We start from the raw sequence: 27606 nt of genomic DNA on the forward strand, positions 1-27606 counted from the left end.
TCATCACTTACATGCAGTACCTCCTGCTCATCCCAACAAGTGCCCTCCTTAATGCCCATCACCCATTTAGCCAATTTCTACCCGCTCACCTCCCCAACAGCCACCCTCAGTTTGTTCTCTATCGTTAAAAGTCTCTTACGGTTTGCCTCCCTCTCTGTTTCTTTTTTTTTTTTTTAAGATTTTATTTATTTATTCATGAGAGTCAGAGAGAGAGAGAGAGAGAGAGAGAGAGGCAGAGACAGGCAGAGGGAGAAGCAGGCTCCATGCAGGGAGCCTAATGTGCGACTTGATCCTGGGACTCCGGGATCCTGCCCTGGGCCGAAGGCAGGCACTAAACCGCTGAGCCACCCAGGCATCCCTCCCTCTCTGTTTTTATCTTATTTTATTTTTCCTTCCCTTCCCCTAAGTTTCTCTGTTTTGTTTCTTAAATTCCACATATAAGTGAAATCATGTGATACTTGTCTTTCTCTGACGGACTTATTTTGCTTCTTTCCAGATTTCTAACTCCTAAAAACCAAACACTTCACTTCTGAATAATTTTTGAGATAGTCAACAACTTAGGTAACGTACTTGAAACTCACACATGTGACAGTCCATGGCAGAGTCAAGGACAGAAAAACATGTGGTTGTTCCAGGCTGACCACAGTCTGGAGCTCCCTTAAAGCCATGTTCTCTATCTACTTGTTCAACATTCCTTTGATAGGGGCTAAGAGAAAATCATTTCTATAATATTCAAAATATGAAATTTTTGCCATGCACCAAATATGACATAACATTTAAACTTATTTGGAATTATTTTAACTTTAAAAACAATCACCAATAGCCAGGCAGCATTTGTCACCCACACTTAACTAAACATGAATATTGCCATAAAGTCTTTTAAACTATGTTTAAAAAGTCTTTTCTGGCTGGCCAAACTGTTCTCACTTTTCTGCAATTTCTGTTTTCTTTCAATTTGTATGTTCATTTTTAATTTCCTGAGGTATTCATTTTCTCAGGAGCCACATTAAAAGATTCTGTAGCTAGATAATGTAATAAAATACAGTATAGTGCAGTAAACAGCAGTATACTGTCCATTATTCAGTTTCTGGATTTTAGCTGAAGGAGAGCTGATTTCAAGAGACTGTCTGCTGGTGCTGCCAGATCTCAGGGTTGGTGATGTTGCCTGTAATTATGTTGCAAAGATACCATCAGGGCTAGACTGGCGCCTGGGAGGCATGTTTTTAAATGTCCACTGGAAGATATTATCTATTTCAGTAGACAATTAACATTGTACAGTAATGTAAAGTGTCTCATGGGCAAAATTGAGATAACGGGCACCATATTTCTGATCATTTCAGCAATGCTTTTGTGTTCTCTATATAGGGCACCTTGGCCAGATGTTTCACCTGGCTCCAGGCCTAGAGGAAAGGCACTGGGCTGAGAGAAACCTGGGTGTGAATATGTGACCTTGGGCCAGACACCTAACTCCTCTGAGACTCAGTTTCTCTCTTGTAAAATGGTGATAACATCGATTTTGCAGAGTTATTAGAAATGATATTTAAGTTACAAATGAGGCCATTATTTAAAAGTGTACTGTATAGTATAAGATACTGTGCATTAAAACATTATACAAATAATAATTAACAAGTGATTATCCTCTTTCTGTTAATCCTTAATAACCTTATTAACATATTGGTCTTTGAAGAGTTAGTCTGAGAGCCCAGGCCTGTTATAAAACACTGATTTTGTAAATGTTCTTTCAAAAAAAAAAAGGGGTAAATATGTGAAGTGATAGATATGCTCATGGGGGGATCCTTTCACAACATATACATACATCAAATCATCATGTTCTATTTTAAATATTTTACAAGTTTGTCAATTATACCTCCATAAACCTGAGGAAAAAAAAGCAACTGAGATGACTAATGCTCAGCACTTAGTATATGCTCTATAAGGCCATCATGCATCCTGTGGGGAAAAGGGACCCCGGGTGGGTAGGGGTTCCCAGCAGAGGCTTTGGAGTCAGACATGAGGGCTCTGCTCTCCCCTATCTGCCACCTCAGAAACACTGCTTTGTCATGAACGTGTGTCTGTGTGTGTCTCAGAAGGCCACGTTAGCACCCTCTGCCTTCCAGACTCCAGCCACTTGGAACTATCTGTGGTTCTCCTAAGCTCCAGGCTCGCTTCCCTGCCTTAGCATATTGTTCCTTCTGCAGGATGGCTCTTTCTCTTCCCACTTTCTGCTAAATCCTATTCCCTTTGGCTTCCTCCCAGACTTCCTGACTGTCGAGACTGGGTTAGGTATCTTTTCCACCTGCCAGCTCCCATAGCTACCCTCCATGTACCCTTAGGGTCACCATATTGATATTCCCTGGTCATTGACCGATCCCCCACCCTTTAAATATTGACTGGTGTTTGGTGGTTTAGTGGGTGCTAGGCACATTGCGCGGTGCTTTATGTGCATTATGTCACTGAAGTCTCCTAGCAATCGTAGGGAAGAGGTATCGGTACAGATAAGGGAAGAGGCTCAGAGAGGGTACCGGATTCCCTCACATCACACAAGGGGCAAACGGAAGTCCTGGGATCTGGACCCAGGCTGGTCTGACTCCAAACCTTTTGTAGTCTATTATGAATTTCTAAGGGCTTACAGGGTTGAGCACAGTGGAGGCGTGTGGTAAGTACCTGACAAATCAGAGCGGTTATAATTTTCACCCAACCAGATTGTCAGCCTCTGCAGGGAACCACAGATGCTTGTGCCCCTTAGCACGGTACCCTGAGGCCGGCTCTGTGTGGAAGGACACCGCAGTGGCTTCTGAAATGTGTCCCAGAGCACCACTCACTGTTTCTTGATAAATGACTGATGCGTGTGCGTGTGTGTGTGGTGTATGGTGTTTAATCACACATCTCTGTATCTAAGAGCTGTTTCATTTCTGGTCATGCTCTGGCCCCTTTGCACATCTGAGTAAGGAGGGGAAACAGAACCACCAAACTGCTTTCTTTCGGGTGAGACACACAGGAACTAGCAACCACCTAAATAAACGTCCTCTTTATTTTACCAAATATAATTTATCAGTTACGTTGACATTTGTCAATTCAGTTATAGTAACTATAAATAATTCTCTTAAGACACAGTTCTGTAACTTTTTAAGGATACAAGAGTAAACCAATGTTGCTCCTTGCAGCCAGGCCAAAAGTACATGCAGTTTGTGCAATCAGGGGAAAAGAAATGAATCTTCCACGAAAGTCCACTTCATTTTCTTTTCCTCTCCACCCCGTGGTCCTCCCTCTGCTCACATACTCAGGGCTTGGGGCACGCCCACCTTTTCCTGCTTTTTCAGCAAAGGAGGCTCCAGAGTCTCCAGGGTGGCCTGGCTGAACTCCAGGGGTGAGGAAGAGGTGACTGGGGCAGGGGCAACAGAACACAGGGGCACAGCCTCCAGGGCAGAGGCCTTGGTTTTGGTGCCTGTACAAGAAGAATGTGTGTGCAAATGTGTCTGGAGGTGGCAGGCAAGCTGAAAGAGGGCCCAAGGGAAGAGCAGAAACAAGCCGGGGCTGGTGTTAACGAGCTCTGCCAGACGCAGCCCAACCAGATAACCTCTACGATTCCTTCCAATTTGAAGATTCCAGAAGGTGGTGTGGGTGGAAATGGAGGGAAAGCAAAGATAGCCTCTGGAGCTACATACAGGCCAAGTTCTTGGGATGAGGCATGGTTTCAGGTCACTGCCTAGCCTGCGGCTACAAAGAGGAGGGTTTACGGGGAGACTGTGGCTGGAGAGGCTGGAAAAAACCCGCATCCAAATGCTCAGATTTGCACACATGCAAGTGTGGACAGACTTCTGATCTGGTCAGAGCAGTGGGTGGGGCAGATGCAGAGGCTCCAGTGTTCCCTGAATCTTGTACTAGGCAGAGACGAGTAGCAGCAGCTGGTGCTGTCCAGCCTGCTGGGTCTGAATCCTCTCTCGAGTGTCTGGGGAGGAGAGGTGGAGGGAAGAAAAGGTGAGGATGGGTAGTTCCAGGAAATGAGCTGCTGGTTGAGCGATGGGGCTGGGGGCTCTTGCTGGGATCGGCACTGCACAGAGGGGAGACTGAGAGGCAGAGCCTGGCTTGAGGACACGGATGCAAACACTTCTAGCAAGGAAACCTTCTCTGTCAGATTGGAAGGGGCACAAGGCCTTTGTATGTGGGGAATGAGGTGAGCTTAAAGCTGCTTCCCCGACCACTGGCTTTGTACCTAACACACGGTAGGCACCCAATCACTACTGCTCAGTGAATGCTTCAGACCATGCCTGCACAAGAGCTCCTCTTGGGGAGGCTGTGTATTTGCTGAATGGGTGAACAAGTCAATGATGGATGAGGGCAGAAGCCAAGAGAGAGGAAAACTGACCTCCACAGCATGACAGCAGGAGTGATTTCAGGAAGTGCCAGAGTCTAAAGTGACCACATGAAAGGTCCTCGTTAGCAATGAAACACACCTGATTGCCCTCCACCTCCCAACGATCCTCCAAGTGCTCACTCTCTGTCCCTAACCTCAGAACCCAACCTGGCAAGCTCTGGGAAAGACAGTATTGAGAGACAATTAGACATGAAGACTAAACAGAGATAAACAGTTTGTCCTCTGGTCCCAAAGAGGATATAGATCTTGGTAAATCTATTGGTGGACATGGGTCAACAGAGAGACCAGGCTACTGCTCATTTCTTCTCAGATGTGACAATCAATTAGAAAAAGATCAAAGGGAGGGGTTGGTGGTGTTTATCAGGCAGCTGGGTAAGGAGTGTGTATACAATTTGAACAATTAGTCCACCTCACTCTTTTTGGGATGGAGGGCTGAGGATAGGGCTAGGATTACATGGGGCCAGGAGCAGCTATCTCCTTACCAGTGCTTTGAAGTTGGTCCATTTCTAGAAAAATGTGTATTTTGCGGGGTGGGGGGGGGGGAAATGATATTTATCTCTCTGTTCAATCAAAAAGAAAAGAAAAAGAGAAGAAATAAAAACAAACCCCAAACACCAGAGCCCATTCACAAAAAGTTTCTCATTAGGGCCATGACCGAGTTTGCTAAAGCTAAACCAAACGTCCCCAGATCCCAGATGGAAACCCCTGCCCCCATCCACCTCACCTGGAGGCACCCACCATGAAATTGCACTTGGTGATTGTCTCAAAAATCTACTTGCACGGCTTATCTCAGTCCATCTGTCCTGTCTGAATTTTTGCTGTACAAACTTGGCTCAATGTATAAAAAAATTCCCATTGAAAATAATGAGAATTCGGTATCAAAGTGAAGTCCTAGAAAGAGGTGGGGGTGTGGAGTGGGGTGGGGGAAGGGGAACAAAAGAAACAATTCAAACAGAAAGTGCAGGGGGCGGGGCGGGGGGGTGGGAAAGGTTGAGTGACCAGGCTAGTCCCCAACATCCGTGTCTCGGTCCCCAATGAGCCAGAGGACGTGGAAGCTGAGTGCTAGGAGCCCAGTGCCAAGCAGGTCCCCCAGAGCTGTCAAGTACGGGATGGAGAAGTTGTCCGGGTCCAGGCCCCGGCCCCACATCCAGTGCACCATCCAGTCTGCGATGTACAGGAGAATTAGCACCTGGGGAAGACACAAGGGCCCGGCCTGTAACCATCCCCTCTCCAGGGGGAGCCAGAGGCCACACGATAGAAGACATTCATTGCATCACGTGGCTCAGCTAGCCACAGTCCATACGCTGGGACAGTTCATCTTCCCACCCCAGCATCCCCTTTATGCTCCTCTGCTGCGCAATCACATGCCTGGAGCAGACGATCTGCATCACTCCCCAGGACCTCCGCCATCAACATTACATTCTGCTCCCAAATTGACCAAAGAGGGACTTCCTAATCTAAATCCTACTTATTGCAGAAACTCAGCCCTCTTGCCTCTGATTCTGGGTCATCCTATTCTTGGGTCACCCTAGCACCTGCTATGTGGGCCTCCCCAGGAGCCTGGCAGGGGGCTGGGGACTGGAGCTTGCTTTTCACATAGGGATTTCTCCTCGGAGCAGAGCGGAACAAGGACAGAGTGTGAGGCTGCTGTCCCCACAGCTGTCCAAGTAACAGTCGATTATCCCAAGCTAGCTTCCTCCTGACCCTTTCTATTCTCCTGTTGTGGGCTCAAACAATGCAAGTCTAGTTTAACAGCTCTAGCCAGATAGAACTACGGGTAAGCCAGCTAAATATAAAGCAGAGAGTGCATCTCAATTCAAAAGACATTTTGGATTTATCTGCTGCTTTGATTTATCTGTGCCCTTGCTTCCCTTCTATTTCTACAGATGGAGAATGATCTCGATTAGACCTTTGCTAGTGGGCCCAGGACCAGTAGTATATCAACAGCAGCTGGAAGCCGGTTAGAAATGCAGGATCTCGGGTCTGGCTCTTGATCTCAAACAGAATCTGCATTTTCACAAGATTCACATACACTTTGAAGTTGGCAAAGCACCTGATCTGGAATACCAGGGGACAGTGGGGTAGGCAGGCTTGCATCTTCTCTACCCTCAGCACCATTCCTGACATCTGGGCTCCCTAAATGACTGTATCTGCATGAGAATGAAACCCTTTCTACCGGTAAATCTCCAACACAGTCATTTGGGAGGGAGGTTTTACTCTTAACTGTACTTTGCAAAAACTGTGGTATGTAAATTCCGCTCTGAGGGGCTCAGATGCAGGAAAAGCACACGCATGGGGGATCCTGAAGCCAGAACTGAGACCTAATTTTAAGCGAACTTGTTTATTCTCCTGTCTTCAAGGCAGCCAGAGGTTATGGTTCTAGCATCCTTCATGCTGCCCCTGCTTTGCACACAGCTGTCTCATGCTCCCGTGGCCTGCCCCTGGCCCTGGGTGAGGGCCAGCCCCCATAACGCTGCGCCCTTCCCAGCAGCTGCAGAAGAGTCCTGAATAAAGAGCGTGGCCAGCAGGATTTCAGGACATGCTTCAGGAAGGGCCTGACAGCAGCTGTGCCCTCATTCCAGCCTCATTCCAGGGACACATGGCTGAGAGGAGGGGGCAAAGGGATGAGGAAGGATCTACCCAGGGGACCAAGTGCCCTGCTCTGGCCCTCCCCAGGCCTAGAGAAGACTGCAGAGGCAAGAGTACATCCAGCGTGTCTGTAATGGGTAGTGAAGCCAAAGTTTCTCCTCCTCAGCAGAGGGCAAGGGCTATGCCCCAGCCACAGACCCTTGGCATCCCCGCCCTGCTTTCCCACCAAGTGCACTTCACTCCAACTTGAAAGGGGAGTGTGGCTGCAGGGCAAAGAGCATATGGCTGGCTGATTCTTAGTCTGGCCTTGGCTAAGATGTCCCAACACACAACCTTTAAGGTTTGGGGGGAGGGGCTTGGGGGACAAGTGGTTACCAGTAGGGGACTGGTTAAATGAAATTATATATATCTACAGGATAGAAGAATGCAGCCATAAGAAAATCAGGGTGCTCTTCTCTTTATGTATTGATGTGGAGTGATCTCTAAGATAAACTCTTAGGTGAAAAAACAGGGTGTGGACAGTGTGTAGAGTACACTTCATGCGTGTAAGAAAAAAGAGGGACGCCTGGGTGGCTCAGTGGTTGAGCCTCTGCATTTAGCTCAGTGTGATCCAGGGTCCTGGGCTCGAGTCCTGCATCGGGCTCCCTGTGGGGAGCCTGCTTCTCCCTCTGCCTGTGTCTCTGCCTTTCTCTCTGTGTCTCATGAATAAATAAAATCTTTAAAAAAAAAAAAAGGGAGGAAAGTAAGAAAAATTATATGTTTCCTTGTATAAATATAGAATAAGCTTGAAGGATATACAAGAAGCGGACCACATGGATGGCCAAGAGGAGGCGGCTGGGTGGCAGAAAGAAGGCAGGAAAGAGGAGCTTTCACTTTGTCAACCTTTAAAAAGTTTTGAGCTATGGGACTGTTCTTACCACTCAAAAGTCAAGTCTAGAGAAATTGAAAATGTATCATAGGGTAAGTGTGGCTCCAAGGGGAGAGCATAAGTGGGGGTTTTCATGATGGTAGAACAGTTCCATATCTTGACTGTGGTGGTGGACAGACGGATCTACACATGTGACAACTGCAGAGAACGAAACATACATGCAAACACACGGGTGTGTGTGCAATCAGGGCAAGCCCTGTGGATTGTTCTAATGGTGATTTCCTGGTTTTGTTACCGTACTGACTTATGTGAGATGTTACCACTGGGAGAAACTGGGTGAAGAGTACATGGCATCTCTTTGTATATATTTTTTGCAACTTCTTGTGAATATATCATTATTTCAAAATAAGAAGTGGGAAAAAATGGGATAATGGTACAAGGGAGAGAGTGTATCATATTACAGAATGGCAAGGCTGGACAGGATCCTACAGATTATCTAGTGGGGTGGTTTTGACACTTTTTCAAGCTGTGAAACCCTTCATTTAAAAGACATTTTCTAGGGGAGGGGTGAAAAAAAAATAAAAATAAAAGACATCTTCTAAGGAAGCCCAGCATGCAAAACAGCCAAGTGGAGTTCTGTGGCAAGGCCAGTGGGGGTGGCACCCCAGGCCCACCTGCTCAGCACCCTACACCTCCTGCCTAAAAACCAACAACTTGGGTCCTTTCCTCTCAATTTGTAAATGTGTCACTGAGGCTCAGCGAAATAGAGCAACTGGGGCAAAGTCACACGGCGTGTCAGTGACTTTGCTGAACTACGGCCTGTGTTCTCCTGAGCCCCTGTCCGGTGTTTACTGGCCACCTACTCAACAGAGGAAGCGGTGGTGGAGTGGGTGGCAGGCCCTCCCCACACTCCTGCCACTCTGTACCTGGAGCAGTGCGGCTGTCATGTAGAAGATGATGAAGATGAGCGTGAGAGTGGTGTGCCCGCCCTGCATACAGCTGATGGTGTAGAGGAACACCAGGTGTCCTGGAACCACAAGAAGGAAGAGGACTCGGGCCGAGCGAGAATTCACATCTGGTACCAGGAGAGAGAGGGGATGAGGAGTGAGGAGGAGGAGCCCTGGCCCCAGAAGGCCTTTCGGGCAGGAGGTGCCACCCTGCACTTCAGAACAGCAGGCAGCGGACAGTCTGTACCTCGGCACCCCAAGATCCCCAGCTCCCATGGCGTCCCCAGGAAGGATAGTCTTCCTGCCTGGGATCTGCTCTCCAGACTGCTGGTACCCAGCAGAGAGGGCGATGCTGCCTATCTGGGTCCCAGCTGTTTTTTAAGGGAAGTTCACTAATGGTCGGCCCCCTCCCTCCAGGCCTGGAATGGACTAGGAGGCTGGGACTCTGCCATTACCGGGACTGAAGAAGGTAGTACAAGGACTGGGGCAGCGGCGAGGGACTTGCTCAGAGTTCTCGCCTGGCATCCCATTCATGTGCAGGAAGGTGGAGATGCGGCTGGCCTGCACTGCCACCAGATTGCCCCCAACACCTGTAGAGAGACATAAGCATTCAGACGTGAAGGGAGTGAGGAGTGGGGAGGGCATGACACGTTTGCCAGTCCCCAAGAGAAGAGCGAGACTCTAAGAAGGAACACAAACACCCCCCCACTTCCAGAGTCTTCCAGGTTGCTTCCATCCTCCCCTGTACTGAGACGTGGCAGTCCCACGTGCCCCTAGGGTGCTGAGGATGCAGGAAGCAGCACCGACTCAGGCCACCTGCCATCCCACACAGCCGAGGCAACAAGACCTGGCCTTGCCCAGCCCCTCTCCGCAGCTCTGAGCAGACCTGGGCACCCCCTGCTCCTGTGCTGGTTCCAGGAAGCAAGTTCAAGTATCAGGTTGGGCTCTGGACTCTGGTACTTCTAGGAACCGTGCTTGTAGTTGTTTGCCCTCTCCGCACTCCCTCCCTGACCTATTCCCTGCTCTTCTCAGCCTTTCTTTGAGCTCAGAGAGGCTGACTTACAGACTGCATCACCCAGGCTCCCTTGCTGGCTGCTTTTAATCGGGTTTGTTCATCAGGAGGTGCTAGTACACAGTCAGAGAGGGTGGAAGGAGAGGGCGCTCAGGTATTTTTTATCTTACCCCTGTTGGGGGCAGAGGAGTGTTCTCTCTAGGCTCCTATAACGTTACTTTCTCGCCCCCTGACCTTTGAGGACAGTGGCTTCCGGTTGTTGCTAATTTCTGGATCCTTCCTCTATTGCCCGCTCCGTGAGCAGCCCCCTGGGTAAAGTCTTGAACTACCTGAGCTGGATACTCTTGCTGCCGGAATCCTGACTGATACAAAGGCCCCTATAACCTCTTCTCCTGTCCTCTTCCCCTTCCCCGGCAGCTGATGCCAAGACCTCACCATTAATCACAGGTGTGAAGACAGCCATCCCTGCAAAGTTGGGGTCTGAGACCGTCTTGTCCAGGATGAGGCCTCCCACACTACACAGACAAAAACAAAGTGACACAAAGATCAATAAAGGGTTGTGACTCGGTTCCAGGGATGACGGGCCCATCTGGCCGTGGGGAAGAAGGGAAGCAAAGTGTTCCTAGGGTGGGGAGGGGAGGGCCCCTTGACTCCTTGTCCTGGCCTCCTATTCCAGACCAGCTGTTGCTTATAACATTCAGACTTGGCACGGTGTCCCCAGAGCAAGATGCTGGCACAGAGTCAGGCCCCTGCCTCCTGTACCTGCCCCTGCAGGCTGGTATGAGGAGCACAGGGTGAGCACCCCATGAGGCAGTCCATTGACTTCCCCTTGTGGTAACGGCACCGGCTCCTCCTCAGGAACTGCCTATCTCAAATTCAGTCACTATGGTTCGGACGACAATGCCCCGGTGATGGCTAGGCCTCAGCCCCATCCAATCACAGCATTGCCTCCCCGAGGCCGCAGTGATGCAGGCACAGCCTTGTGACTGGCTAAGAGCCAGTGAAACTCTGGAGTGGGACTTTGTGGAATTGCGGAGAGACTTCTTCTCACCACAGTCAGTAAGAGTAAGGGAAATAAGTATGCACCTGGAGCCGCGGGCCATCATGGGGAAAAGCAGAGCCGAGACATACAGAATGCCAGAGCCCTGATGGGATGGATCATCTGTGTCCCTGAATCCAGCTTTGCCTTTTTAACTATCTAAGCCAGCACATTCTGCTTTTCAAGGAGACCCATTTCGGATGGCTTCTGTCACATGTAACAGAAGGACATGGAGCCAACACTCTTGAAGGCATTTCTAGGGTCTGTACCACATTTCCTCTCCCTGGGGCTCCACGGGGAGTCTGTGGCAGGGAGGGGCGTGAGGGAGGGTGTGTAGCAAGGACCCGAGCCTACCTGCTGATGGCCATGGCAATGATGACAGGCTCCCAGCCCGAGTACAACACCTCCCTTGTGGCTGGGCTCCGTCGGGCCAGCACCACCCAGACAGGCAGCAGGGCCACGAAGAAGGCACACACCAGGGGATAGATGTATTGCCAGTCATCTGAGAGAGGCAGAGATCAGAGGGAGGTAAGCACTGCGGCTCCCTGCTCAGGCCTCCCCCGGCTCGGCCCGCCAACATGCCGGCAGATCCACAGGAACGCCACACTAGGTGCCTGTAAATACATAACCTCATTGATCCTCCCGTAAGCCCGGGAGAGAGGTGGGGCCAGCCTTGTCCATTGTGTAGATGAGGAAACCCACCTGCGAGCTCCCCAGGCACCGGGCTTAGTAGGGGCAGAGGCCAGCCTCCACGTTCCTTGCTCTGATCCCCAGAAATCACTTTCTCCCCCCCCCTCCTTCTCCCTGTTGCGAGCAGATTCCAGGCTTCAGCTCCTCTCTGTCACCCTTTCACCTTGACTCCTCTAAGGCAAGTGGGAGTTGCAGGACCAGGCAGGAATGTATTTCTCAGATACTTTCCCCGGTGCCCCCGCGGCCTGCCCCTCAGCCTCATGTCTTGAAGCTCGGGGTAGGGGTGGGGGTGGGGGTGGGGAGGGGATGGAGGGGGGGGTGTTAGAACCAAACTGCTCCAACCAGATAGTTGAGAACATCGAGGAAATCCTTACACATTTGCAAACTCACTGCCATCTTTCCTAATCCCACCCAGGAGTCCACCCTGGTCACACCCTCGGTGGCCTCAGTCTCACCCTGCTCCAGGTAGAGTCCCCAGCTGATGCCTGAGAGCAGTGCCAAGGTGATGAGGTCACCCAGGCTGGCAGCAATGGGCGTGGCTACATTGTCCGGGTTGATTCCAATCTTTCTCGAGCCAATGATGACTCCAATCATGATCATACCTGGGGAGGAAGGGGAGGGGCCGGGCAGGGCGAGAAGAGATAAAAGGGTATCAACAAACAAAAGGAGAGACTGAAGGTGCCAGGCACAGCTGACACCCCTAGGGTGGCCCTCCCTACTCCGTTGCCCCTCCCTTCCTTCTTTACCCAGGACCAGGGAGGCAATGAAGGCCGTGGCCACGCTGCTGGCACAGAGCAGGAAGGCGTGCGGGATACTGAAGTGGCCGTCAGGGATCCAGCCGAAGACGACGGCTGCGATGGATGCCAGGAAGCCCACGACCGTGGCTTGCACCTGCAGTGGGAGTGGTAACTCAGAGAGCCTCGGCGGCAGAGGGTTCCCTAGTGCAGGCTGCCGAGCACTCGGCCAGCTCTCTTCCTGGCTCTTAGCAGTCCCAGGAGGCAGGCTGGGCTGAACTGTGTGGTCTTTCAGGAATGATGTCTTTATTTAGTTTCACACCAGACACTAGTACTGGGCAGCGCACCCCGCGGGAGCCCAGGACGTGGTACTGGCTGAACGAGCGTTCCTCTGGGGATTGGGGTGAAAATCAGCAGAGCCCGAGCCTTCAGTCAGGAGACAAGGCCTGGGCCTCAAGGGGGAAGACTCCCAGTCTGGAACCTGCGGAACCTCACACGGAGATGGAACAACAGCGGACAAGGACACTCCAGCACTCCTGAGTCTGAATTGTGGGAACTCGAGCCCAGTGGACCCCTGCGAGCCGAGAGCTGACATGGGGCCTTCTGGGGCCCTCCCCTTCTTGGCTGCTTTCCTGGGAAACTTGGTTACCTCCTAGAGCTGCTGCGGGAGAAGCCAGCTCGGCAGGACGCTGGCGCCTCGCTTGCAAGGCAAGCCGGCTGGGGCTGTACTCAGTCTTTAAGGTTCCTGACGAAGAGGGAAGCTTAGCCCACCCTCTCGGGTCTCCGCTTTCTTACCTGGATGAGGGCCATGTTCCCGGTGATCATCCGCCAGAGCTCCTTGGGCGTGTCCATGTGCCCAATGTTGGCCTGAGAGAGGGAGAGCAAGGGCCTGAAGCTCCGGGCTGGAGAAGGCTGTTAGGACCCTGCCTGGATCAGGAGGTCTGGACCGGGACATAACCACCAGGGAAAGTCAAGTGGCATCGGGGAGGCCAGGAGAAGGAAGGAGCTAAGGAGCCCGAGCTCCTCCAGCTGGTGGGCGCGGAGAGGGCTCCCAGGGCAGGCCCCTCTCTCCTCCTCCTCCTCTCAGGACAGCTGCGAGCAGAGGCAGATTCCACCCTGGGCACTGCTCATCTGGGAAGCCCGTTCCCGCACGGGTCAGAATGACCTGGTCCCTGACCGGGAAGCCAGCTTGCCATTCTAGGTCAGGGAAGGTCAGCTGCTGGTGCGGGACCGGGCCTGCAAGACGGTGTGGGGAGAAGCGAGGTGGTGCGAGGGCAAGCTGGGGTGGGCTGGACAGGCTGCCACTCTCTCTGTTGCCTTCTCTAGACTTGCAGCCACGTGGGACATCCCTGCCACCCGGCTCCCCTGGCCTCCCAAGTTTTATTGCTTCCCACTTCCCACCCCAGGCCCCTGTATCTGATTCAGTCTCTCGACCATCGTGGCTGTGGGAAGGGGGAGTGATAAGCAGCCCTCTCTCTGTCTATTCCCTTAATGAAGAGCAAGCTGCCATGAGGGAATGGGATGGATGGGGGGCTGGGAAGGCCTGGCTCTGCTCCTGCCCAGCTGCAGAGTAGGGCTGGAGATCAGAGGAGGCCCCCATCTGTGCAGGTGGAGGGACCAGCGTGATGCTCGCCTGTCAAAGCTGCACAAACAGTCACGAGGCGGGTTGCAGAGCAGGGGGTGAGGCAAGAGTCCAGGAACGGCTGGGACATCCAGAAACCGAGCCTGGGAACCACTCTAGGCAGGGAGCCCCTGCCCAGGAGCAGGACACCCAGCCTGGGATCTCCCTCCACCTTCCCACCCCAGCCCCACACTCCAGGCCTGGGCGCTTGGGAAAGGCCCAGAATGATCTCCCAGTCTGGTTCTGTGCTGCCCCGAGGCTTCTGTGTGCCCCGTGCTTCCCTGCCAGGACACTCACTGCAGTGGACAGCCTCGATGCCAGGGTCATTTCCAGGTTCCCCTTAAGCCCCAGCAGTGCAGGCACCAGGATGAAGACCTCTGTCACCTTCTGGAAGACTTCCCAGTGCTACAAGGTGAAAACAGAACCCAGGAATTTCAGTGCCCCAAACGGCTGGCATCACATTGAACAGATAGTCTGGGATCAGGGGCTTGAGGAGGAAATGGAATCAGCAGGGCATGAGCACACAAGCCGCCTTTTCTCCAAGAACCCTGGACCCAAACCAAGACCATGGTGCTCCAATAGCAAAGCTCCCCCTTTCCGCCACCCAGAAATGGGGAGACGTGGAGGGAGCCCCCTGCCTGGCCCCACTCCCTCTGCCTGCTTTCTGCAGCCAGGGGACAGGAGGTGAGGGCCCACACAGCAGCCACCCGGGGCTGGCTTACACCCCAGAACTCCTTTGTGATCCCCCCTCAAATAGCAATCTCCAACCTCTTTGCCTTCAGCCCAGTTTCTCTGTGGCCTCAACCTTGGGTGGTGTTGTCTCAGCTGTTGAGAGCTGGGCTCCATGGGGCTGGGGCTGGGGCTGAGGAGATTAGAGTTTGTTTGGTTTCTGTGTCCAAGGGCTTTGGGCCTCAGCCACAGCAACTCTCCTCCTCAATAGGCTCTGAATTAACACCAGGCCCCCCAAACCTCTGCGTGCTGGCCTGTAAGAGGCTTTCTAGGCCTCCTCTGCCATCTCTCACCCCACATTTCTCCCCCAAGCTCTCGGTTAGGAGAGGTGAGTGTCCTGCAGGATGAGCACTGGATTAGGAGTCAGGTGACATGAGTTCTAGTCCTGGGACATCAGGCCTGGCTCTCCCACCAGCTCCTTCAGGTAAGAGCTAGTAAGTGCCAACCATGTGCTAGGTTAAGTGCTCTACACATAGTTTCTCATTTTGTCCAACAATCCACTCAGATGGGGGATATTTTTTTCCCCATTCTGTGAATGAGGAAAAGGAGTGTCAGAGGGCACCATGCTAGTGAGTGCTGAGGGGCAAATCCAAAGGAGCCAGGGTTGGCTATTTGAAAGCTACTTTAGTTGCAAGTGAAACTGAAGACTCGCAAAGAAGCTTGGGATTGCATCTCCCTCTCTGGTGCTGACTGCCACATGGACTTCTTTCTTTGTTCTTCATTTGTTTTAGGAATAGAGGGAGGAGGGGGCAGACGGCCGGGCGGGTGTGTGTAGGGTGACGAGGGTGTCGTGGTCAGGAGGCAGAGTGCTGCAGGTGTGAGGACACTGGCCTGGGAGCCTCAGGTCTGTACAGGGAGACCACAGGGATGGGCCTCATGCTACCTCCCCAATGTTCCTCCACCTGGACCAGCGTGGGGACCTCAGACACACTATGAGGGCATCAAGCTCCTGACTGTAAAATGGACGATTCAGAAGCCAAGTCGGATGGTCTCTGAAGGCCGTTCCAGCATTGACACTCCACAGTCAAAGGAGGATAGCACCCACAGCTGCAAATCAAACCCACAATGAGACAGATCACCTTATACCCATCGGGATGGCGAACTATGAGAAAACCCCAGAAAATAACAAGTGTCAACAAGGGTGTGGAGAAACGGAAATCCTTGGGCACCGTTGGTGAGGATGGAGAATGCTTGCAACATCTATGGACAACAGTACAGAGGGGCCCCCTGAAATTAAAATAGAACTGCCATATGATCCAGCAATCTCACTGCTAGGTAGAGATCCCAAAGAAGTGAAAGCAGAGTCTTGAAGAGATATTTGCTCACCCATGTTCATAGCAGCATGATCCACAATGGCCAAGAGGTATAGGCAACCGAGTGTCCACTGATAGATGAATGGACACGTACAAGTGGTATAAACGTACCATGGAATACTACTTATCCTTCGAAAGGAAGGACATTCCGACCTGTGCTACCACATACATAAGCCTGAAGGACATTACACTAAAGTGAAACAAGCCAGCCACAGGAAGACAAATGCTGTAGGATTCCACTTATATAAGGTATCCAAAGTAGTGAAACTCATAGAAATAAAAAGTAGAGGGATCCCTGGGTGGTGCAGCGGTTTAGCGCCTGCCTTTGGCCCAGGGCGCGATCCTGGAGACCGGAGATCGAATCCCATGTCGGGCTCCCGGTGCATGGAGCCTGCTTCTCCCTCTGCCTGTGTCTCTGCCTCTCTCTCTCTCTCTCACTGTGTGCCTATCATAAATAAAATAAAATTAAAATTAAAAAAAAAAAGTAGAATGGTCAGTTGCCAGGAGCTGGAAGGGAATTTAGTGTTTCATGGTTATAGGGTTTCAGTTTTGCAAGATGAAAAGTTCTGGAGATCTGCGTCACAACAGTGTGAATATACTTAACAACTACTGAACTGCACGTTTAAAAATGGTTAAGCTGATACACTTTGTTATGTGTGTTTTTTTTTTTTAATCACAATAAAAAAAATAATAATAAAGATGAGCAAGAAGTATCAGAGAGGGCTGGGGCTAGGGCCAGAGACCCGGGGAGACTGGACACCAGGAAGGCCTATAAGATAAGGATTTTTCTTTTTCCTTTTCTTTCTAAAAAATTTTATTTATTTCAGAGAGACAGAGATAGCAACTGAGATAGCACAAGTGGGAGAAGATGGAGAAGCAAGCTCCCCACTCAGCAGGGAGCCCAACAGGGGGCCCCATCCCAGGACCCCAGGATCATGAGCTGAGCCACCGAGGCGCCCCTGGATTTCTCTTTTCTTGTCAGAGTGCTCTTTGTGGGGGTGTGTGCATGTGTGGTGTGGAGAAGTCAGTGCCAGGATCTCAGGGGAGGGCATATCTCTCCAGGCCTAGAGCACATCGTGACCTTAGCTCCTGGTCTGGCCCCAGACAGGGGGAGGGCCTAGGACTCTCTTTAGGGGAGCCCCTCTCTAAGACTAAGGATGGGAAAGAACCCTGTCTCCCTGCTCCTTCTCCCCCAGCAACAGTTGCCGAGCTCTGAGGTACCCAAAGGAAGAGCCAGCCCCTTGCAGATGCCGGAGGGATGCCTGAGTCCCTTCTCACTCGCGGGGTCCCCAGAGAGAAGGCAGCCCCAGTGAGCCCCAGCCACCCTGGAGGAACTCAAACTCAGGCACTGCTACTCTTGGACATGGCTGCTACTACCCCTGGGGTTCCAGATCCCCGGGGGCCAGCCACGCTCGGTTCTGCCTCTCCTTTCTCACCTAACCTGGACAAACATCTCCGGAGAGGGGAAGAAGGCCCCTCTGCTCCCCTCCCCTCATGAGGTGGCTGACTGGGGGGCTCTCGGAGCTTCTCTGGGAGCCCAGCCTCATATCCCCTCCTCCCCCCAAACCACCCGCCCCTCCCAGCATCCAAGCTGCCAGTTCTCTGCGGAGCTTGGCTCTCCTGCCCGGCGTACGTGACGTGTATGTGCTGGCGGTAAGGAAGGCGGGCAAGAAATACTTCAAGTGTATGCGTGGAATACAGTCTAAATTGTTTGTAAGGGATATTGTTTGTCTTTGTGATTATTCGAGAAACAAATGTAGGAAGCTCAGCTAAACCCCTCTGGCTGCCCCTATTGGCACTCCAAAGCACTCCGCCTTCCAGTACACACGTTAGAAGGACCTAGAAGGTACGGGGTTTCAGTTGTGATGAGCTGAGAGACAGACAGGCAAGGGAACCGAGCAGCCACGGTAACAGCCCCTCTGCAGAAGTCTTCCCAGCCCACACAGAATCCAGCCTGGGATCTCACACCCCCTGACCACCAGCCTAGCAAAGCCCTGAGCTGGCACTTGGGTCAGAGTAGCCAATTCCTACACACATACTTTCTTCACCCACAGAACCTTCTCAAAGAGGCAGCTCAGGCAGGGGCAGGGGTGGGGGGTGGCCTCACAGCTGTGGAACCACCTTGGGGGGCCGGGCAGCCCCTGAACGGGTAGAGTGTGGCAGGGGCAGGCAGTGAGTGTCTCTTTTTCTTCCTCTGGCCTAGTTCAGGCCCATCCTGTTCATCCTGGCTGGGAGTGCCTGCCCCTGAAGTCAAACCTGTCAGCCAAGCCTTCACCCACGCCTTCCTGCTCTGCTGGGGACAGAAAAGGCCATGTTCCAGGAAGCGCTGCCCCACTTGGCAGGGGGAGGGCATCTACAGACAGCATTGCTTTTCAGACATGCAGTGCCTCTTCCCTATCTTTCTCTGTCCCTCCCAGGGAGTGGGGCTGCTCATTGGTCCCTGCTCTCTGGGGGTTAGAAGTGAGACTGCTCCCTCCACACTCCAAAATAATCCTGATTCAGAGTGATCACCCGAAATCTTGTACCTCAGTGGCTCAACCATTACCTCTTCCTTATCTTTCCATCCTGCCTTTTCTGTCCCTTACCTTCTCCAGCCTCATATACTCACTCTTTCCTGCTTCTGAGTGTTCTGCTCTGAGCTCTCCTCCCTTCCAGGGGGTAGAAGCAGGGAGGAGAGGCACAGCCAGGAAGAGCTGGAGTCAAGACATTAAGAAGACAAAAAACCCCTGAGCACCAGGATGTGGGAAGACCTTGGAAGCTGGGCTGGAGTTGATCTTTCAGGGTGAGGACTGAGTCAGATCACCTGTCTGAGGCTTTCCCCCTCTGCAGGTGTCCCAGGTGTCCAAGGACAAGGGCCTCAGGGCAGTACCTGGGTATCCAGGGCTGCACAAAGTGTGAGAAAGGAGGTGGTCAAGGAAGATGGGATCTGAGCATCCTGCCCAGGAGTGCCAGCGGCCCTGGGAGCAGGCCAGCCAGGAGGAATGCTTCTTTGCCCTCCACTCCACTTTCATTGTGGTGGACTCTTCCATATACACAGCAGAGCTGAGAGCAGGAGGAGGAGGTATTTGGGGGAAGGGGTCTCCTTTCCTCGAGATCCTCAGCAAGTAGTAGTGAGTTAAAATAAGGACCTATGGGTCCTGCTTATCTTAACACAGCTGGGAATTCCAGGGAAGATTGCTCCACCACCTCTTGCCAACCCTACCCCTCAAAAAGTTGACAGCAGGGGTGCCTGAGTGGCTCCGTGGTTGAGTATCTGCCTTCGGTTCAGGGCGTGATCCCAGGGTCCTGGGATCGAGTCTTGCATCGGGCTCCTCACAGGGAGCCTGCTTCTCCCTCTGCCTATGTCTCTGCCTCTTTCTCTGTGTCTCTCATGAATAAATAAATACAATTTTAAAAACTTAAAAAAAAAAAAAAGGCTGACGGCAAAGAGGAGTGAGATGCCCTGCAATGGCCTAGGACCAGACTTGGACACCACTGATGCAGGGCACAGAGCACCTGTGGCAAATCCATACCCAACCACAGTCAACCCCTTCCAGTCCCAATGTGGGGCCCAATCCTGCTTTCCTTCCTAGAAGTCATAGGAACGTTGACATGGTGGGACATTGGAGCTGATGGTAGTCCATGTATCCTTTTTCTAATTTTGGTCAGTACACCAGGCCCTTATCTCACTGCAGAGGCTGGCTGTGCACGTTGACTGGGGTGGAGCAGGGAGGGAGAGCAGATAAGAGGCAACAAAAATGACCTTCCAGAAAGAGACTGAGTCTTCTGCAGTAGTAGGGAAAGATGGGGAGCCCTGGACCAAAGAGACATTGGCACCAACTCGGACTTCTGCTCATTTGCTCTGAGATGCTAGGGACACTCTACAGCCATCTGCTCCAGATGGCCCTAGTCTTAGGCCACTCCGGCTCTGTCCCATGGAAGGCCATTGCACCTTATGAAGGGGGATGAAAGTGTGAATCCCTAGAAATCATCCTGTTCTTCCTGAATCTGAGATTGTCAGCCACCCCCACCCAACAACCTTTGCCTTCCCTGGCTGTGGAATCAGACTCTCCCTGTGGTCCTATGTCCTGGTCTTTCTGCATCCTCCTCCTGCCCTGATATCACTGTAGCCATCTGCAAGGCCTGCTTCAACCCAGCTGTGGCAGGAAGGCTGGGGGAGGGGGACCAGGACAAACAAACCATTGTCATTCACATCAAATGGACCCTAGCTCTGGGGTGAGCCTAAGTGCCACACCGAGGGCAACTGCTGGCCCTCTGTGGGCATGCTGGGCAGGCTCCAAGTGTACCTACCGATGTCTCAGGCTCATGGGTGTGCGATGAGGGTGGGGCAAGACTCAGAAGCCTTTTCCAGCTCTGGAATTCTCTGAGTATATGGGAATGGGGTGGGGGTTGGGGCCTGCTAAGAATCTTTGTTCTTGTTCACTTTAGAATATAACGCCAATTGTTCCAGATTCTGATCCACCCTTTTCTTTGAGGGAAGATGGAGAGCAGACTCCTCCCTGAGTCTTTAACCAACTGGCGACCACGGGCATGGTATAGGCCAAGAGGTTAAGGCTCTGAGTCCAGATGACCATGGACAATTTACCTAATCCGTCTAAGCTGTAGGTTTCCTATCTACAAAATGGAGAAGATTATGGTTCTTACCTCATGGGTCTACAGAAGACCCATGCTTCAACAAATGCTCCCCAACCCCATTATTATTATCCAGAAAACAGAACAACTGGAACCTGGTTCTACACCCCTTTGTAAGTACCAAACCAGAACTTAAACACTCCTAAGAATGAGAACCAAAGCCACAGTAAAGGGATGGAAGAGGTGGAGAAACTGCTACTTCAGTCTCATTTCTCTTCCGGCCACTACCGCCACTCACTGCCCTAGAAAGTGAAACAGCCACTGGGGAGGAATTCAAAGTCTGCCTTCCCAGCTGCAGATTGGCTTCCCAACTACCATGAAGAACAACCCTGAAGACAGTAGGCCGGGGGAAGGGAATGCAGTATGAGGCACTTTGGCAGGACGTAAACACCATCCTCATTATCAACAGGCTTCTAAGGGCTCAAATCAAAGTGGTCCAGGTGGACACCGTTGACAGAACCAGCTACAAGCAACACACTCAGTTCCCCGGACACCGGCATGGAGACATCCATCCACCAACAGGACTCTGCATCACCACATGCATCATTTGTAGGGTTGGCTTGGCATGATCCTGAGTTCCATGTCCTTCTGGGAGATATCATGGTTAGAGACCAACTGGGAGGTCCCAAGGGCCAAGGCCCAATCTCTTCCCATCTTTGTATTTCCCCCAAGTACCTAGGACAGAGCTCAGCACTCAGTAGGAATTTGATACCTGCTAATGATGAACTTTGATAAACCCAGTGCCTGCGGGTAAAACACTCAGCGTGCCTTACTGCACTTCAAAACCTTTTACCTGGAAACAAGACTTGAATGATCTCTTGGACCTGAAGGTTCTGAGTCCAAACCTACAGTATGCTTGCGACATAGCACGCCCCAGACTCTCAGCTTCCGGATCCTGCCAATTCCCATCCTTAACTCTACCCAATTTTAGTATATGTGCTGCCGAAGTGAGCACATCCTTAACTCTACTCAAGAGCCTCACAAAGAGCCCTCTTTGCCCCGGGCAGGTTCATGAAAGACAGGTAAGAAGCAGAGAGGAGAGAGAGTTCTGCCCAGGCCTGGTTGCCTTTTGTCCCCATTTACTCCACACAATTAGCACTTCTGGGTCTTACCAGGTTGCCCACCCCGTGCCACTTCCTGCCCAAATCATGCATCAGATAGCATGTGCCCACCCCCAGGCCCCAAGGAGACTGTGCCAAGGTTACAGGCAGATAAGCAACACAAAACGCCTTTAAGAACCTTCCCACTTAATTTGAGACCCTCTTGGCAGCCAAACAAATTCCTGCCCAGCAGGGGGATGCAGGGGAGGCTTGAAACTGAGCTTTTTACTGTGGGCATCCTTGAAACCCCAAGTGAAGGGAAAAGAAAGCATAAAGAGGAGTCCCATCTAAGCGTCCCTCCTACTGACACGGGCTCAGGAGGAGTGCCCCGGGACGGATGGCAGGCAACAACCTTGTTCCAGCTCTCCCCTTCCAAGCCTCAGCTCTGGAATTCTGCTTCTGTTCAGCAGTGCTGCCCTGACCGCCTCCTCAGGGCTACTGGGGTTCCTCGAGGCTTCTGTAGAAAGTAACTAGACCAAGCAGAATTTGAGGACGTGATCCAAAGGGAAATGGTTCTAGGAAGCGGCAGCTGCTTCTCACAGGGAGGTGGAGAGAACGCTCCCAGAGTCGGTTGCCCAGGAGGAAAAGGTAGCCCCGGGCTCAAGGTCAAGAGCCGCCCTACCCAGGTCCTACCTGCACGATGTCCAGCACCATGCCAGCAGCCACAGTCCCAAAGCCTGCCAGGAGGAAGGGGAACAGCACTTGCAGCCCGATGGAAAAGGAGGTCTCCTTGAGTGGAGAGGGCGGCGCGGGGCCATGGTCGGTGCTGACGTCATCACTCTCATTGCTCTGGCTCCCGTTCTCCAGCAGGGCGTCCTCCTCCCGGACCCCCTTGGCGTTGGCCCGGGACTCGATCACCACCACCTCCACGCCGGCCCCGTCAGGCCCCAGGAACTCTGAGGTCCCGGCCAAGGGCTCTCGCCCGGGGCCATCTGAAGAGCAGGGCGAGGGAGCAGGGCCAGTCCCGTTGAGCTGGTGGGCGTCCTTCGGCTCTGGCTTAGAGGACATGACGGGAAGGGAGGAGGGGAAGGGGGAGCTTTCCTTTCTCTCTCTCTTTTTTTGTTTCTTTTTGCTTTCTCTCTCCCTCTCTAAGTCGGGAAAAGAATTTAGTCTTGGGGTGAGCCCAGGCTTGGGCGCCGCGGGACCTCTTCCCACGGCTCTCTGCTCCTACCAGGTGCTGCAAAAACTGGTCCACCGACAGGCAGCCCCATCAAGCACTGAAGCTACGAGCCGGAGGGAAGCAAGAAACTCCCCACCAGACTCCGCAGCCAGCCACCGGGGGTCCAGATGCCTGACTCTGGCCGGCCAACACTGTGCTGGGGGAAGAAGCTTATTTGGCCTCTTCTCTTCTTTGGTTCTGAGTGAGCAGCAGGCTCCTCAGAGCAGGGGGCATCCAGAGTAGAAGAGCCCAGCCAAGTCTGGGGTGCCCTCTGAGGTGGCCCTTCTTTCATGAAAAGTAGCTTGAGTTCAAATCCTTTGGAAGGTAAGCCCCGGCCTAGGGCTGCGGCTCCTTTGGCCTCCCACAGCTCCTCGGGCTCTGCTGGTCCCAGGGCAGTGTCTGCTGTCCTTCCACTTTCCTCCAGAGATTTCCTTCCTTCCTGGGAAGACCTTGTCCTGTCCTAAATCCCTGGTCCTTCAAGTTACGAGAATCTGTGTGGTAACACCTGATGTGGGAAGGAAGGAGACAAGAAAGAATGCTATGACATGGCAAAGGACAGCTCATACCAAGACAACTTTCCCACAAGACAGGCATAAGGAGTTTGTTTTTCTCTTGCTCCTTTTCACTAAAACTACCCATGCCTGCATTGTGACATCTGGAGGCCCAGTAGGCACTAGCCCTGTGGTCCTCCCAACTGGCAGCCCACAGCCTGGCAGGGATCACCGCTGTTGTCAACAGCAGCGAGACAGGGCCAGCCTGGGAGACCTTGACATTGTCTTCTTGGTGACCAGGTGTGGACAGGGATGTCCTGGGGAGACCCCTTCTTGAATGATCATTAAAAACCCAGGATGATTTCAGTGTGGTCTCCCAGTGGGGTCAGTTACGAATTCAGTCACAAGCTCCCTGCCACACAGCAAAGATACTCCACTGTGGATAGTGATTGTTTACAGTCACAAGACAGCTGTGCGAGGCAAATAAACAGGGAGAATCTGATCATTAAGTGAACGACTCCAGACCCCCAAATGCCCTAGCCCATGGGGGAGGGGGAAATACAACAAAACTAGGAGGACTCCCTGGGCAATGGGGCAGGGCTGCCAGACCAAGGCCAAGAGCCAGAGGCCTACCCACTCCTGCCCTTGAGAGTCAGCAGTGTTACAAAAAGCTCAGGCGCTGACTGGGATCCAGGCTTCTGTCTCTACTTCTCTCCCCCTGCTCTTGGCCCTGTGGATTTGTCAGATAGGACAGGGGAGTTATCTCAGTTTGAAAGGGAAGAGGGTAGAACTTTTGGTTATTATGCACACATTTCAGTTTCCTAGGTTCGCCCCGTTCCCCAGGGTTACTGAGAGTTGGATATGGTGGAATTCTAAAAAACAAAAACAAAAAACAAAAGCAGCAACTAAAAAAAAAAAAAAAAAAAAAGTAAAACCAAAACAAAGCAGCATAAGCCAAAACACACTTGCTCCCAAATGCAAGCGTCTAGCTGCAATGGCCCCACTTCTCTTGTTTAAGGAATCCCCAGGCCCCTGATCCCACTCTATCCCATTTCACCAAAACAGTTCTTACAAGGAAAAGAAAAAAAAATAATACGTTTTCTTAAAAAGAGAATTTCCTTAGGTAGGATGAACAAGTACTTAGGTATTCCAAACACAATTAGTCAACTGCAGTTTGGGAAAGGGTGATTCAAACTCCAGTAACTGACCCATGGGAACTGTTTTCTCTTTCTATAGGCTCAGGTCATACATCCAGATTTTCCCTTTTGGAGTCTCCTTAAACACAGTCCTGCGGTTCTCTCAAAGACCCTCCCTCGAGATCCAGAACGAGATGGGGGGGTGGGGCAGGAGAGAGTGCACGGCCCCTATGCCAGCAGCGTCTGCTAGAATTTGACGCTCCCTCCCTCCTCCTGTCTTCCTGGCAGGCCACCTCACCCGAAAGGGAGGCCGGTCAGTCCCTCACCCCACTCCTTCCAGCAAAGAGACTTCGGACGGGCCTAAGGCCCTGGGATGAAAGAAGCAAAAGTGAACCAGGATGCCCTGAGGAGGGAACAAAACAGACCCGTTTCAGTATCTGCAGACCCGGTGGGGGGGGGGGGTGGGGAGTAGCTGGGGGGGGAGTAGCTGGGTGGCCTCCCCCCGCCTCTCCCGCATTCGGACTCAGCAAATGCGCTGCGCGCCAGGGCTCCCGCCCTCCGCCTCCCACCGCCCCAGCCCCAGCAGGACTGACCTGCCTCTCGCTCGGGAGGAAAGGGGGCGCCTGGCGAGTGGCAGCAGGGACCCGTGGTCTCGGGGGGTGCAGGGCTCCCCCTCTTCTCATCACTCCTCCTCCGCAATCCTCCTCGGCCCCGGCGCGCCCCCCGCACCCCCGGCCAAGGCGAGCGTCCAGCCGCGGCGCCCCGCTCGCTACATCTCGCCCCTGCGGTACAGCGAGGCCGCCGCTCCGCCCGCGAGGGTAGGTGGCCGCGGAGGCAGGATATACGGCCTCGGCCGGGCGGGGGGACCCGGGCGGGGGCCGCGGGGCCGCCCTCGCTCGCCCCAATCGCTTCTTGCCCGCGGACTCGGGCCCGGCTGGTTGGCTGCTGGTGGCAAACGTGATCTGGGGCAGGCTGGGTGGCAGCCCCCCCGCATCCAAAATAGGTCCGGGACGGGCAGGCGCAGCAGCCAATCCGCGGCCGGGGAGGGGGCGGGCTCAGCCTCGGCCCCGCCTCTTTCCCTCGCTCGGGGCCGGGGGGCGGGGCGCGGGGGCCGCGGCGAGCGCGGGGCGACGGGAGCTGCGGGCGGGGGCGGGGGCTCGCGGGGCCCTCCCGGGCGGCCGCCGCCCCGGGTTCCCGCCGCCGGGCGCTCGCGGGGGGCCGCCTGCTCCGCGCCCCGAGCCCCCCCTTGCCCTTTGCAGGCGAGCGCGCCTGGGCGCGTCTCCTCGCGCGTCTTGAGCGTTTCCTCCAGCCTGGCCCTCGGGAAGACCCGGGCGCGGGGCTCGGGGGCTCGAGCATCCGTCCCCGCCCCCGCCCCCGCCCCCGCCCCCGCTCGGCGCCCGGACACGGCGTGCCCACCTCGCTCTTGGACACAGCCCGCTCCTGTGGGCTCGGCCCCTCGCGCTGCCTCCGGACCCCGCGCTCCTGCAAGCCAATGGCCCAGCCCTGACGCCACCGGCCTTAATAACGTCCCAGTTTTGGAAGGGGTGGGGATGGGCGGGCGGGAGGGAAACGAGGTCAGACGCGCGCCTAGGGTCCCGCAGGCACCCCCTGAGGGAGGGGCGGGGGGGAACCCGGCTTCCTCTGCCCCACTGGTCCCGGGGGCAGCACAGGGGAGACAGGTCCCCATCGCGGGCTAAACGAAACTTTCCCTGACGCACCTTGTGGGATCGCAGAGGGGTGTTCCCATCTCGCCCTCTGCCACTTCCTCCCTGGGGTATCTCCACCTCCAACGCCAACTCAGGACCAGCGCTCTCTGGGATGTTTTTGTGCAGGGGGTGTGACCTCGCCCCAGAAAGGAACTGCCACCCACCCCCAAGTTTTCCCCTCTTGCCAGTGGAACCTGTGACCAGTGGTTCCTTCCTGCCCTTTCCCACTGGGAAAGTGGCTCAGGGGCCGTTGTAGCTTGGAGCGTGACTCCAGACCCCTGGATGGGGCTTTGGAGTAGAGATGTCCCCGGAGAGTGGAGAACACAGCCTTGGGGTTGAAGCTGTGTGGCTGCCCTTTGCGCTTTCCGACACACGCGAACACACACAGCAACCTGAGCAGGCAGTTCCTTTGGACAGGGGGTGACAAACGTGCAGCCTGGCCACCGGAACTTCCCACTCTAGTACTTAGGATGATTCTGGTTTAGGGGCCGGGACATTTGCATCAAGGGCCTGCAGTCTTAGAGGAAATGTCAGTGTCTTAGAATCCCAATTTGGCTTTAAATACTGGGTCTCTTTGCCTGGAGACAGTGGTAGCTGCTAGACTAGGAAACAGTGGGCTCCATCCAGAAGGATCCTTTATTGAATAGGGGGTGTAGGATTAGGTGGGAAGTTAAGGGTGGTGTGTCTGGAGACTTTTCAGTCAACGGCCGGAGACAATTCCTGTCCTGCTCCATGCAACAGTCTTCCCTGCTGCTTTAAATCGTGCCACAGCTCAGCCAGCTGTGTATGAAATCTTGACCTCCCCATATTCCCTCTCCACCTTCCGTTTTTTAGCCACCTGAAAACAGTTCGCCTCTCCTGTGGGCTTGGTTGTTGTTTTTAATCAAAGTATACCATACATGTGTGAAAACGCACAAAGCCTAAGTGTACAGGTCAACAATTTATGACGCAGTGAACATACCCATATAACTGACACCCAAATCAAGAATTAAGTCCTAACTGGCATCTCAGAAGCCCTCCCCATTTTCCCTCCCAGCCACTACCCCACTCTCCTTACCAAAGGTAACCTCTAACACCACAGAATAGTTTTGCCTGGTTTTGAAACCACTTGTGTAGGTATCATTAGGTATCATTTTGCATCTGGTTTTTCTCCCTCAATATTGTGTTTGTGAAATTCACGCACACGTGGTAGTAGCGGCTCATTTTCATTGCATTACTGTATGGTATTAAATGAACATACTATAATTTGTTTATCTGTTATTCTGTGCTTTTTTTTTGTTCTTTTAAGTAGGCTCCATGCTCATGGAACCCAACGCAGGGCTTGAACTCATGACCCTGAGTTCAAGACCTGAGCTGAGATCAGTAGTCAGATGTTCAACCGACTGAGCCACTCAGATGCCCATCTGTTATTCCACTGGTGGACATTTGAGTTGTTCGCAGTTTGTGGTTATTAAGAATAATGCTG

General features: G+C 53.0%; 1 protein-coding gene across 6 annotated transcripts; it reads right to left on the bottom strand.

Annotated features, from left to right (window-relative positions):
* Positions 1-3013: 3013 nt before the first annotated feature.
* Positions 3014-25954, bottom strand: SLC41A1 (solute carrier family 41 member 1). Of its 6 annotated transcripts, XR_005385600.1 has the most exons (13): positions 25029-25286; positions 22283-23313; positions 14173-14280; positions 13050-13121; positions 12267-12411; positions 11976-12122; positions 11185-11332; positions 10227-10306; positions 9235-9369; positions 8759-8907; positions 5114-5564; positions 4367-4410; positions 3812-3949 (listed from the first exon to the last, which is right to left on the bottom strand). XR_005385600.1 is itself a non-coding variant. In XM_038586054.1 (12 exons), exons 3-12 carry the CDS (start codon positions 22655-22657, stop codon positions 5379-5381), a joined length of 1545 nt encoding a protein of 514 aa, XP_038441982.1. In that variant the 5' UTR covers positions 22658-23313; positions 24734-24838; positions 25029-25286; the 3' UTR covers positions 4672-5378. The 6 variants fall into 6 exon arrangements, 4 of the variants coding, with proteins under 4 accessions (XP_038441984.1, XP_038441982.1, XP_038441983.1 ...); XR_005385599.1 differs by having other exon boundaries at positions 3806-4410; XM_038586054.1 differs by lacking the exons at positions 3812-3949; positions 4367-4410 and adding an exon at positions 24734-24838 and having other exon boundaries at positions 4672-5564.
* Between the last annotated feature and the right edge of the window lie 1652 nt (positions 25955-27606).

This window comes from Canis lupus, chromosome 38 (assembly GCF_011100685.1).
Source record: "Canis lupus familiaris isolate Mischka breed German Shepherd chromosome 38, alternate assembly UU_Cfam_GSD_1.0, whole genome shotgun sequence".
NCBI lineage: Eukaryota > Metazoa > Chordata > Mammalia > Carnivora > Canidae > Canis > Canis lupus.